Consider the following 12,466-nt stretch of genomic DNA (forward strand, 5'->3'; position numbering starts at 1 on the left):
AGAAAGGAGAGTGGAAGGGGAACCTCTGGGCAGGTGGAGGATGGGGGCAGCAACTGACTAGAGGGTTCTCTGAGGGGAGGTGCTTGAGGTTTCTCTGCATGGGGAGGGAGATGGCTTCAAGGGAGGGGAATAGAATAGGGGCCTATTGATGTGTTGTCCTTGGGCCTGGAATTCCTGGTGGCAAGCCTGACTTTGAACAATATTAAACAATTACATTTTCTCTTTATGGCATTTATGCCCTTCAGGTTCTTAGGAATGCAAACTTTATGACAAGATATCTTACCTGTATGCTATAACCCTGGGGCAAGACCACCTGCTGTGCTTTGATTTTTTTTTCGTGTCCCTATTCATTTACCATACTTTTTGTTGTAAAACATCTATGTACATATGTGATTCCCTTCCTCAACCAAGAATTTCTTGAGACTGTCACTTTCTGTAACACAAGAATATAACTACTTAAAATCTGGATTTAAAACTGCACCATCAGCATCTTACTTTGGAAATCAGTGCTCCTGGCCATATTGTTGGTGGAGAGGAAAAATCCACCAAAAACTAAAAGTGAAAAAAACTTTGCTGAAGCACGGAGGCCTTTTTTTTAACTTACTGCAGAGAAATAGTAAGACAATAGAGGCAGGGATTCCAGGGTGAACTGTCTAATTGTGAGCTATCCCATTATAGTCTTTAGTTTACTCTTAGGTTGATAGTGCAACTTTGGAAATTCCTTGTTTCTCAGTTGGAAGTAGGGTTGCCAAGTGTCCGGTATTGGCCTGGACAGTCCGGTATTTTCGCATCTTGTCCAGTAAAAATATTCAGAACATACTGGACACCTAAAATGTCCGGTATTTTCTGATTTTTCCTGGCCAGGAGGCGAAAATACCGGGTGCTTACCTGGTTCCGCAGGGGAGTTGTCTGGCCCGGAGCAGTAAGACAAGATGGCAAATGGCTGCTGGCAGCCTATTAGGGCCAAAAAGCCTCAAAGACATTTCTTAAAGGGGCCACAATGTTTTGTTTTGTTTTTATAATAATTTTTTAATTTTTTTGCTCAACAACTTTGGTCTCCCCTTTTTTTTCCTCAACAGAATTTTTTCCCTGGTGGGTTTTTTGGGGGTGGGGGGTGGGGAGTGGAGAATGTTTGGTATTTTTGGTTAAGCCATCTGGCAACCCTAAGTGGAAGAAATGGGAACAGGGCTTCATCTCTCTTTATATCTTTAAATAGAGAGGTGGGAGTGAGATAGGGAAAACACAAAAATATACATATGCAGAGATATTAAACACAGTTTTGAAGAGGTGGATAAAGTGATTACTGTTACATAATTGTTTTACAAATCAACTGGTCAAAACACAAGAATTACAGTAGAAACCATCTAAACAAACAGGGTCATGGATTAGATAATTTGACAGGACTCTTGCAATTCTAATTTCTATGGCTCTGTGAACTATAAATGCTAATAACCATATAAAGCATTAAAGATGACTGTTTTGGATGTAATAGGCCTGAAGATTCTCATTAGGCATTCTATACATGTTCTTCAGATAAAATATGTTTCTGCCTCAAAGATGTCAGTGGAAGTTGTGGGTGTGCAAAGAATGCAGGATCCAGCACAATTTTTCTATGTTTTGTATTTGTGCTATAATCATTACATTTGTAACATTCCTCTGATAGGAAAATAAAACTACCTGTTTGCTTAAAGAAGTAATTACACTAATTCATCATGTAGAATAAAGCTAATTCAGGAATGCAATCATTCTGAACTTGGATAAGAAGCTGAGCAAATGTAATCTGTGTTGGGGGACACTGAAAAGTAATACTATTGATAGGAATACTTAGAACAAACAAAAGATGTGATCAGATCAGCTTTGAAATAAGGAATATAATGATGAATACACATGCCATCAAATAATATTTAGTAGGTAGTGATTTTATGGTCAAATTGTTTTACAAACACTGTATAATTATGAGCCTGTGCAATTCTCAAGCATAGAAAAGGGAAAATCAGGGGAAAATATAATGGAGATAAAAATACTTACAAGCTGGAAAAGAGGAAGATGAGGAAACCAGATCGAAAACGGTCAGTACTTAGTTCTGCCCAATGTGAAAGGCTAGCTTTAGAAAGGCATGTTGGAAAAAGCATACCTAAATAACATTATATTGAAGAGACTTAGTAAAGAGCAGGACTTTGGGGAAAGTGCCCATATAAAAGGGGCTACCACAGGGCTGGGCAAGAGGCTGTCAGTGGGCCGGATGCAGTCCACCTAGCCCTTTCATCCAGCCCGCAGCTGCTCCTAGCTCTGCCCCCTAACACGTGGCCTGGTAGCCACCAGGGAGGCGCGAGCCCTTTCAGCTCCTGCTATTTAAAGGGTTCATGCATTCCTGGTGGCTGCCAGGCAACATGTTAGCAGTGAGCTGTAAGCCCTTTCAACTGCTTCTATTTAAAGGGCTTGGGCTTTCCAGTAGCTGCTATGGCACGAGCCCTTTAAATAGCAGGAGATGAAAGGCCTGCAGCTCTTGGCCCCACTGGTAATATGTTGCCTGGGAGCCACCGGAGAGGCATGAGCTCTTTCAAGTTCTGCTATTTAAAGGCCCCGCACCTTCTGCCTAAGGTCCCGCCCTTCTGGCAAAGGCCCTGCCCTTTATGGGGCGGCCTGCAACCAGTTCGGAAATTTTTGAAGTAGTCCCCTTTCAAAAATTATTGGCCACCCCGGGCTACCACCACAGACAACAGTAAATCTGAGAAAGTAAAACCTGCTTAGCATAAAAACGTACATAACATTTTTTAATTTTCCAGAATTACTTAAGTGATGCAGATGCATAAGACCATTCACTTTTATTTGGACTTGGGTATTTTTGAAAATATACCTATTCTGTCAAAAATATTTTAAAATGCAATTTTTAGAAAATAATAGGAAAATAATGTAAATATAGTCCATAAAACACATCTTTGATGAGAATGAAAATGTCATAGGGTGCAGCTGGAATTTGTTCCCAAAAAGTGGGATGTCAGTGACAAACACATTATGGCTTCCAGTTTTAAAACCATGCTTATTATTTAAATGGGAAAGTTCATTGCTTGTACAGCCCTTGTTATCAGTTTTGCTAAAAGTCAGTTTGGGAAATGATTGGTAGCAGTATTCATATTATCTAAGTGTTGGATCAAGCCATCAGGACATGATGTGAAAAAATATCCAGAAAATATAGCTTTCCTGGCCTACATTTTTTAGTGGTGCCAGTGGTTAAAATTTTGAAAGTTTGTTCAATATGGGAAAGGACAGAGAAAAAGTTAGGTATAGCAGGTGGAATTAGAAGCTATCATGATATTTCAGATCTGAAGATCTCTACAGTTGGGAGTAGCAGTTCAGACCTGAAGATCCTGGTATTGGGATAGATGATGAGGGAGGACCTGATCCTTATCTCACATTATTTTATAACCCTGTTAACTTTGTTGATTTCAAGGAAGTTACTGATGTATACCTCTGTAAATGAGTCAAAATTAACACTAGAAGTTTAAAAAAAATACTGGCAGGAGCAGGATCCCGTTTTACAAGGAGAGAACAGGAAACAGTCACTTAACAAAGGTCAATAGAAAAGAGAGCTAAGTAAAGAAGTATCAAGGTAAAAGGAAGTTGAGATAAGAGAGAACAAAAGAAACTTGTGAATGCAAAGGAGATAAAAAGCAAACTGTGAAATTCATATGAAAAGTTAAATATATAATAGGTGCTCTCACTGCATTAAGGGTGTATGTAGACTTTGAACTGTCTGACTGACTGGATGGTATTTCAAATGCAAAATTAAACATATTAGGCTAGAAATTCATGTATATCAGAACTCTGCTTGGTACTGCTGGGGTGTGTGAGTGGGCAAAGATGGCTTTAGACCAAACTATTCCCACATTAAAGTAGAACAGCATTAAATCTTCTCTAAATTCTGTGGGCTTGCAGTGGCCCTCCTATAGGTTGTCCTAGAAGCCCAGGACCACCCACACACTAGGTTCCACTGGCCCATGACCTTCTCAGCAGCATTGGGTTGGATGGGGGTATGGTAAGAGTTGATGGTATAAATCACTCCATGCCATATTAATCCTAAAATAACTATTTAGGCCTGCTTTGTAGACCCTTTGTGCTCACCGAATGACACAACAAAACTTTAGCATGGGCCAAAATCTGGTCTATTATATTTCCTTAATTTCTCCATAGTGAATACATGTATTGTCCCTATAACAATAGTTCTGGCATATTTAAATGTGGGTATCCAGGGTGTAGGGTGAAGGTGGTTGAAAAATATGATTATGTAGGTTTAGATCCTGCTACAACCACCAAATAGTGACCTCAGCATCATCCTAGAAGACTTAGCATCACAGAAAGGCCTGGTCTAAACTAAAGGAAAAAGTCGACTTAAGATACGCAACTCCAGCCGCGTTAATTATGTAGCTGGAGCTGAAGAATTTAAATCGTATTTTGGCGCTGTGCACACAGTGGGAGGTGGATGGGAGCACACTCTCCCATCAACTTCTCTTACTCTTCATAAGAGCAAGACTACTGGAACTGCCAGGAGCACCCTCCCAGTTCAAATTAGTGTGTCTTCACTAGACCCACTAATTTGACTCCCGGAAGATTGACTGTGGCAGCTTCAATCGTCTCTGTAGTGGTAACAAGCCCAAAGAGAATAGAAAAGATACAGGCACATTCTGCTTGTTTGGTATACTGTCCTGCACATTTGAATATTGTTAGATTATAAAAAATAATAGCTCACATTTAATATGCTACAGACCGAAGTTAAAATGGGTAGGAAACTCCTCCAAGGTGGTGTTTGAGATCAAGCTGTTCACTAAAGCTGTAGCTTTCAAAGGCTGATAAAAGTATCAGATGCTCCCTTTACAATGTGTAAATGAAGGGCTTAGTATAGAAAGGACAGTTATGGAAAACCTCAATTTGAAAACTGGAAATAGAATAAAAAATCTTGATATCTGCAAAGTAAGTTTATAGTTGATAATAAATGTGTGGACAATCCTGTCTGCTGAGTGTAGACATTAATGATCTCATGACTCTTTTTTTAAACTGTAAAAGTTTACCCAGTTACTCTTGTTCCAAATTTCCTCTCCATCATTTCTGGCAGCATGATGCACTGCATGCCAGATGTCTGTCCACCTAGAAGTGATTGCACTTCAGTGTTGTATGTCTCAATATTATTTATGAAATACATTGGGATCATTTGGAAAGAAAACCACTGTATACAGTAAATTTAATAAATTGTTATTTATTACCAGAAATGTAACTGTGAACAAAATGTAGCCATCCAACAACAATAGCCAAGTCTACGGAGGGTATATACAAATATGCATGTGCCTTTGGGTGCTGGCAGAAGGGGTAAGAAATCATGCTGGGACAGGACCAGATGACTTAGGTCAGACAGCTGCATCAATTTGAAAAGCAGCAATGTGCACCACCCACTGCACAGACTGTGGAATGCAGACTGTACACTAGCTAGCTTTGGGGTCTGGTGGCCTTGCCCCATGGTCAACAAGACATACCCCTTTGAAATTCTTCATTGATTGGCTGGCATGGTAGCTAATCACTGTTCTCTACAGTCACTTAAGGCTGAAATTCTACAATCAGCAGCTCCATGAAGTTTGGGGATAGGGCTGAGGAAGCTCCCTGTCCCTACACAAGATGTGGTCCATAATACACTGAAATCCAGTATACAACCAGATGATACATTTTTGGTATAATTCTTTGCTTCTTTACTTAACTATTTTGCAAAGGGCACATTTAGAGGGCTGACAATGGGAAAGGGAAAAGCCATATAGGTGTTACAGTTTGCATTCCTGCACACTTCTTAACAATTTGACTCTCATCCTAGATATTGTGCAATACAAACAATAATATAATGCTTATGTATTTGACATTTTATCAGGATTATTAGTTCTAAGAGGAAAAGATATTAAGACTGCAACGATGCATCTTACCGTTTCTAAACTCTCCAAATTTTACTGCAAATATTTCAGTGAAAACATTTCATTTTTTGTTTAGATTACACATGATCTAAAGTCATTTTACAATTAATGATCACTTGATAATTTTCCTTGCAACAGATTAACATTATCCAATGATTATGCATTAGTTATTCCATGTTTGGCTCCACATAAACGCAAAAAAAATCTGCATTGTAATTCAATATTGAAAGTAATTATGAATGTTTTTATTGCATTTCTCACATAAATTATCAAAGTATATCAATAACAGCTTGTTTACTAAATATATTGCCAGCAACATGCATATTAAAGACGTGCTATACTATATAGGATATGTAGATTAATTCATGTTCCAATGAATGCATACAAACAATTAAAAAAACAAAAACCAATCTGGAACCTATAAAAATGCATTCCATATTTGGAGTGAAAAAGAAAAAAGATGTTCCAAGATATTTTAATTAACTGCCCTGGAGATGGCAGCATTGAGTAATTTATTTTTTTAGAACGGGATTGCAACACTTCTGGTGTCGTCTTTCACCCTTACAGTGAAATAAAAGTTACGCATACAGCACATTTCACCACTGTAAACTGCAAATCATGCTGAATATTCAGCTTAATTTAGCATATCATGATTTTGGGAAATATAGTTAACTGCCTGACACTACATCAAAAAAATTCTACAGGAACTTCTACTATACAATTCTGCTCTAAAATATAATAACATATATTTGCATTTCCAGCAATGATAAATCTCCACCAATCAATAAAAATCTTTATTCAGGGCATAAATGGGTAGAGAATAGATTAAATCTGTGATTTTTTGGCTCCATGCTATTAGGAAACAGATTATAAAACCAGTCACTGGTGCATTTGAATCAGAAATATCTGCAGAAATGAAAATCACACAAAAATTGTCAATTGCATTGTTTCAGTGTCTCAAAACTGCACCATATACATGCAAATCCTATTTTCAATTGCCAGTCCCATTATGGGTCTTATTTGGATTTAAATCTGTAGAGAACTTTGGGATCCAATTTATATGGAAACTATCATGCAACATAAACTTGCATTATTTTAGATTTTTGCTCCCGGGGATAGTTTCAGTTCAATGTTCTGAGCAGCTCAGGGGAGGACAATCTTACTTCGGCTCAGGAGAATCACTCTATATTATGTTACCGAAATCTCCAATTCCATGGACGTTCACGAACCGTTTGCGGATGCATTTTGAGTGGGAGAAGGTTGGGAAGGAGGAAGGGGCTGGGGAGAGGGGGACGTTTCTGTTTTGAATTTAGTGATTGCATTAACTTCTTTGGATCTTTACCCTCTTTGAAAGGGAAAGCACCAACATGCCGAAGAGCTGGCGTAGATGAGGGCGATGATTTTAAGCACCTCTATGACTATACTGCAGATCAGGCAGCACTAGAGTTTAGACGCAGCTCGCATGTGGAAGGTGGGGGGAAGAGGGAGCCTCGTGGTTACAACGCAGCAGCAGCAGCAGCGCCTCGAGCAAAGTTGCCACACTGCAGAGATTCACTCGCAAGCCCCTAGTTTATAAATAACACGCCAGTGAATGGCGTCTACGCCTTTTTACTACGCTCCACTCCTCAACCTAGCCTGGGCGCCTCCTCCCGTGGAGGGGTTGAGAGACAGGCCGTGCCGCCAATAGGAAGGCGGCCCCCCGGGGCGCCGAGCAGATCGGAGCCCGAAGGTAATTGCAGCCGCAGCAGCGCTGAATGAAAGGAGCGGCGGGCGGGGAGGAGGGGGCGGAGTGGAATGCCGCGGCACCAGGCTAGGTTGGAGCCTCCCTCGGCCGCTGCTGGGATGGTCCACGCACTGGCGCCGTCACGTGTTTCTCTCCTCGGAGTGAGACTGAGTCTCGGCGGCGGCTGGAGGGGGCCGGACTCATAAACACAGACACCGCCGCTTGTTTGGGTTTGGGGCGCTGCGAAACTCCGAGAAGCAGCCGGAGGAGAAGTCAGCCCCGGCGGCCCCAGACCCGCGATCAGCCTGGGGCACGGGAGGGGGCTTTGCTGCTGGCCTCGGCGCCTTTCCCGACTGGAATGAGGAGGAGGCGGCGGCGGAAGAGAGGATGTGCCTTCCCCACTTGGGCTGCTTCCCCTCCTGCTGCTGCATTTTGTGTTGAAATGGCACTTTCTCTTCCTAACGAGATGGGACTGAATGGGGTCGCCAACCTCCTCGCGCACCAACAGAAGCAGCAGCCTCAGCGCTGATTGTTTGGGGGCTGGGCTATGCTTTTCGGGGGGAAGAAGCGTGTGTTTTTTTGGGTGTAAGCCCCGGACTTTGCAAAACAAACCGCTACCCAGAGGCTCTGTTACAGAGGTTGCTGCTTGCTGAAGCGAACTTGTGAAGGGAGGGGTGTTTGTTTGGGAGCGAAGCAAGAGGGACCCCTTTCCTGCTCCTCGCTACAGAGGAATCCGACCCGTAAGACTGAAAGATGCGTTTCTTCTCCCCGGCGGCTGCTGCTGAAAGAACTAGATTTTCATCTGGACTGACTGGGACTGGACTTTTTAAGGATATATTTACCCTTCTACGGGTGATTTGGGCATAAACAGCAATATAAACGCTGCTGTGCTGTTGGAAGCTGCCTCTGCCACTGAACAGCTGCCCTCACCCTGCCAGTATCCCCTCCCCCATTCTGTTTTGGAGAGGGGATTCCGAGCTAGAGTGCTTGTTTTATTACGATGGTTGTTGCATGAATTGTATTTTAAGAGGTGTGTTTTTTTTTCTGCCTTCCTTGGCAGTTTTGGAGGCCTGTGGGTTGATAGCTGCCCTAAAAGCACCACCACCTCTCCTTCCACCATGGCTAGCCCCACGGATAATAATGAGGGCTTCTTCTCAGATGTCAGGAAGGTGGGTTATTTGCGCAAACCCAAGAGCATGCACAAACGCTTCTTCGTGCTGAGGGCAGCTAGCGAGTCGGGACCTGCCCGGCTGGAGTACTATGAGAATGAGAAGAAGTGGAGACATAAGTCAGGAGCCCCAAAGCGTTCCATCCCACTGGAGAGCTGCTTCAACATCAACAAACGGGCAGACTCCAAGAACAAGCACCTGGTGGCCCTCTATACCAAGGACGAGCATTTTGCCATTGCAGCTGACAGTGAATCTGAGCAGGAGAGCTGGTATCAAGCCTTGCTGCAGTTGCACAATCGGGCCAAAGGCCACCACCACCTCCATCATCACCGTCATCACCACCACAGCGACATCTCCTTTGGGGGTGGCAGTGCAGGGGTAGGGGAGGCAGGTGATAACTATGGTGAGGTGATTCCTGGTCCAGCTTTCAAGGAGGTTTGGCAAGTGATCCTGAAACCTAAAGGTCTGGGCCAGACCAAGAACCTGATTGGCATCTACCGCCTGTGCCTGACCAACAAAACCATCAGCTTTGTGAAGCTGAACTCAGATGCAGCTGCTGTGGTACTGCAGCTGCTCAATATCCGCAGGTGTGGCCACTCTGAGAACTTCTTTTTCATCGAGGTGGGGCGCTCAGCCGTGACTGGGCCTGGTGAATTCTGGATGCAGGTGGATGATTCAGTGGTGGCACAGAACATGCATGAGACCATCCTGGAGGCCATGCGGGCTATGAGTGAGGAATTCCGGCCCCGCAGCAAGAGCCAGTCCTCTTCCAACTGCTCCAATCCCATCTCTGTGCCCCTCCGCAGCAGACACCATGTCAACAACCCCCCGCCCAGCCAGGTAGGGCTTAGTCGCAGGTCCAGGACTGAAAGTGTGACTGCTACCTCTCCTGCTGGGGGTGGTGGAGGAGGAGGGACAGGAGGCAAACCCAGCTCTTTCAGAGTGAGAGCCTCTAGTGATGGGGAAGGAACTATGTCCAGGCCTGCCTCAGTTGACGGCAGCCCAGTAAGCCCCAGTGCCAACCGGACCCACTCACATAGGCACCGTGGCAACTCCAGGCTTCACCCTCCGCTCAATCACAGTCGCTCTATCCCAATGCCTTCTTCACGTTGCTCCCCTTCAGCCACTAGTCCAGTCAGCCTGTCATCCAGCAGCACCAGTGGCCATGGCTCCACCTCAGACTGCCTCTTCCCACGCAGGTCCAGTGCTTCGGTATCAGGCTCCCCCAGTGATGGCGGTTTCATCTCATCTGATGAGTATGGCTCCAGCCCCTGTGATTTCCGCAGCTCTTTTCGCAGTGTGACCCCCGACTCCTTGGGGCACACCCCACCAGCGCGGGGGGATGAGGAGCTCAATAACTACATCTGTATGGGGGGCAAGGCTGCTTCGTCCTGCAGCCTGGCAGCTCCCAATGGCCACTTCCTCCCTCGCAGTTGCCAACCACAGCAGCAGTGCCGCTTTCCTGGCACCCCATGCTGTCCCCGGAGTGGCGGAGAGGAGGTAACTGATCTGGAGAAGGGCTTCAGGAAGCGGACTCACTCTGCAGGCACCTCACCCACCATCTCCCACCAGAAGACACCATCACAGTCTTCAGTGGCCTCCATTGAGGAGTACACAGAAATGCTGCCTTCCTACCCTTGTGGTGGCAATCGGCTGCCCTCCTACCGGCACTCAGCCTTTGTGCCCACTCACTCCTATCCTGAAGAGCATTTGGAAATGCACCACCTGGAGGGCAGCCACCACCGGACCAACTCCACCCCACACACTGATGATGGCTACATGCCGATGTCTCCTGGGGTGGCCCCTGTGCCCAGCAGTGGTGGCGCTCCTAAAGGTGGTGACTATATGCCCATGAGCCCCAAGAGCGTCTCAGCCCCACAGCAGATCATCAACCCTGGCAGGGGGGGTCGCCACGTCCAAGCCATGGTGGACTCCAATGGGTACATGATGATGTCCCCTAGTGGCAGCTGTTCTCCTGAGGGTGGTTCTGCGGGCTATGGCAAAATCTGGACGAACGGGGCTGGCCACCACCCAAAGCTCTCGGTAGAGAGCAGCGAAGGGAAGCTCCCCTGCAGCGGCAGTGACTACATCAACATGTCCCCCGCCAGCGGCTCCGCCACTAGCACCCCGCCGGACTGCTACTTCGCCAACTCGGGGCCGCCGGGCTCCGAGGAGACCTCAGCGCAGGACCCGGGCCAGCCCCCCCACAAGCCCATCTACTCCTACTTCTCCCTGCCGCGCTCCTTCAAACACGTGCAGCGCAGGGCAGCGGCCGAGGAGAGTGGCCCCCCGCTGCGCATCTCCCTCAGCTCCGGCCGGCTGCTCTACGCCGCGGAGGACTCGTCCTCTTCCACCAGCAGCGACAGTCTCGGAGGAAGCGGGGGCCAAGAGGGCGGCGGGCCCCAGCGGGCGCAGCCTCCGCCGCAGCAGCCGCCTCTCCGCCAAGCGGCCGCGCAGAGCAGGAGCCGCCTGGCCAGACCCACCCGCTTGTCTCTGGACGGCCCCAAGGCCAGCACCCTGCCGCGCGCGCGGGAGCAGCCCCCGCTGCTGCTGCCGCCCGAGCCCAAGAGCCCCGGCGAGTACGTGAACATCGAGTTCGTGGCCAGTGACCAGCCGCCCTTCCCGTCGGCCGCGCGGCCCCGGGGGGAGGAAGGCTCCGACTACATGAACATGGAGCTGGGCCCGCCGCGGGCGGCCTGCCAAGCCGGCTACGGGGCCGCGCGGGCGGCATGTGCGGCCCGGCCCGGCCGAGGAGCTGCCCCCAGTGGCCGGGACTATGTGACTATGGAACAGGGCGGCGGTGTCGGGGGGCCCTGCCCGGGCTGTGCCGACCCCTCGCCCCCCGCCCTCTTGCTCAACTACGCCGACATGCGGACGGGCTGCGTCGTGGCGGAGGACCCCGCTGCCGCCCCTGCCTCCGCCCAGGCGCAGCCGCCGGCCGAGCCGGCCCCGGCGCTGCCGCGCTCCTCCTCCCTGCTGGGAGGCCCGGGGGTGCACAGCGCCTTCACCCGCGTCAGCCTCAGCCCCGGCCGCAACCAGAGCGCCAAAGTGATCCGCGCCGACCCGCAAGGGGGCCGCCGGCGCCACAGCTCCGAAACCTTCTCGTCCACCCCGAGCAACGCCCGCGGCACGGCGGGCAGCGCCGGCCTCAACGCGCCCCAGCTCTACGGGGCGGGGGGCGCGGAGGAGGTGAAGCGCCACAGCTCGGCCTCCTTCGAGAACGTCTGGCTCCGGCCTGCCGCCGGGGAGCTGGGGGCGGCCGCCAGGAGGGAGCAGCCGCAGCCCGGGACCGGGGGTGGCTTGGAGAACGGGCTCAACTACATCGACCTGGACTTAGTGAAGGATTTTAATCACCGTCGCCAACCCGCCCACCACCCCCAAGAGGGCACCTCTGTGCCGGCGGGGCGGCAACCGCCGCCCAAAGCCCCTAATCAGCCTTGTGGGAGTAGCCACTCGAGCGACGATTTGAGCGCATATGCCAGCATCAGTTTCCAGAGGCGGGAGGACGTCTAAGAACTGGGCAAGAGCCAGAGAGAAGGTGAGTGCACAGTGGAGGAGGGGGGAGGCGTTTAAACGAGGAGAAACGCCCACTTGAAACTCAGCACAACGGGCCAGTGAAAATCAGG

The 12,466-nt window shown here is 48.1% G+C and overlaps 1 protein-coding gene across 6 annotated transcripts in view; it reads left to right on the forward strand.

Moving 5' to 3' along the window:
- The first annotated feature begins 7,718 nt into the window (after nt 1-7,718).
- Nucleotides 7,719-12,466, forward strand: part of IRS1 (insulin receptor substrate 1) — a 190,708-nt gene continuing 185,960 nt past the window's right edge. For all 6 annotated transcript variants that reach the window (XR_012906216.2, XR_016350365.1, XR_012906218.2 and 3 more), the window contains exon 1: nt 7,719-12,378. Coding sequence is in view for 1 of the 6 variants with exons in the window: in XM_075937583.2 (XP_075793698.2) it covers nt 8,790-12,353 (3,564 nt within the window). In the remaining 5 variants the exon portion in view is untranslated. The remainder of the gene's footprint in view (nt 12,379-12,466) is intronic.

Source organism: Pelodiscus sinensis, chromosome 10 (genome assembly GCF_052426305.1).
Source record: "Pelodiscus sinensis isolate ZL-2025 chromosome 10, ASM5242630v1, whole genome shotgun sequence".
In the NCBI taxonomy this organism is placed as follows: Eukaryota; Metazoa; Chordata; order Testudines; family Trionychidae; genus Pelodiscus; species Pelodiscus sinensis.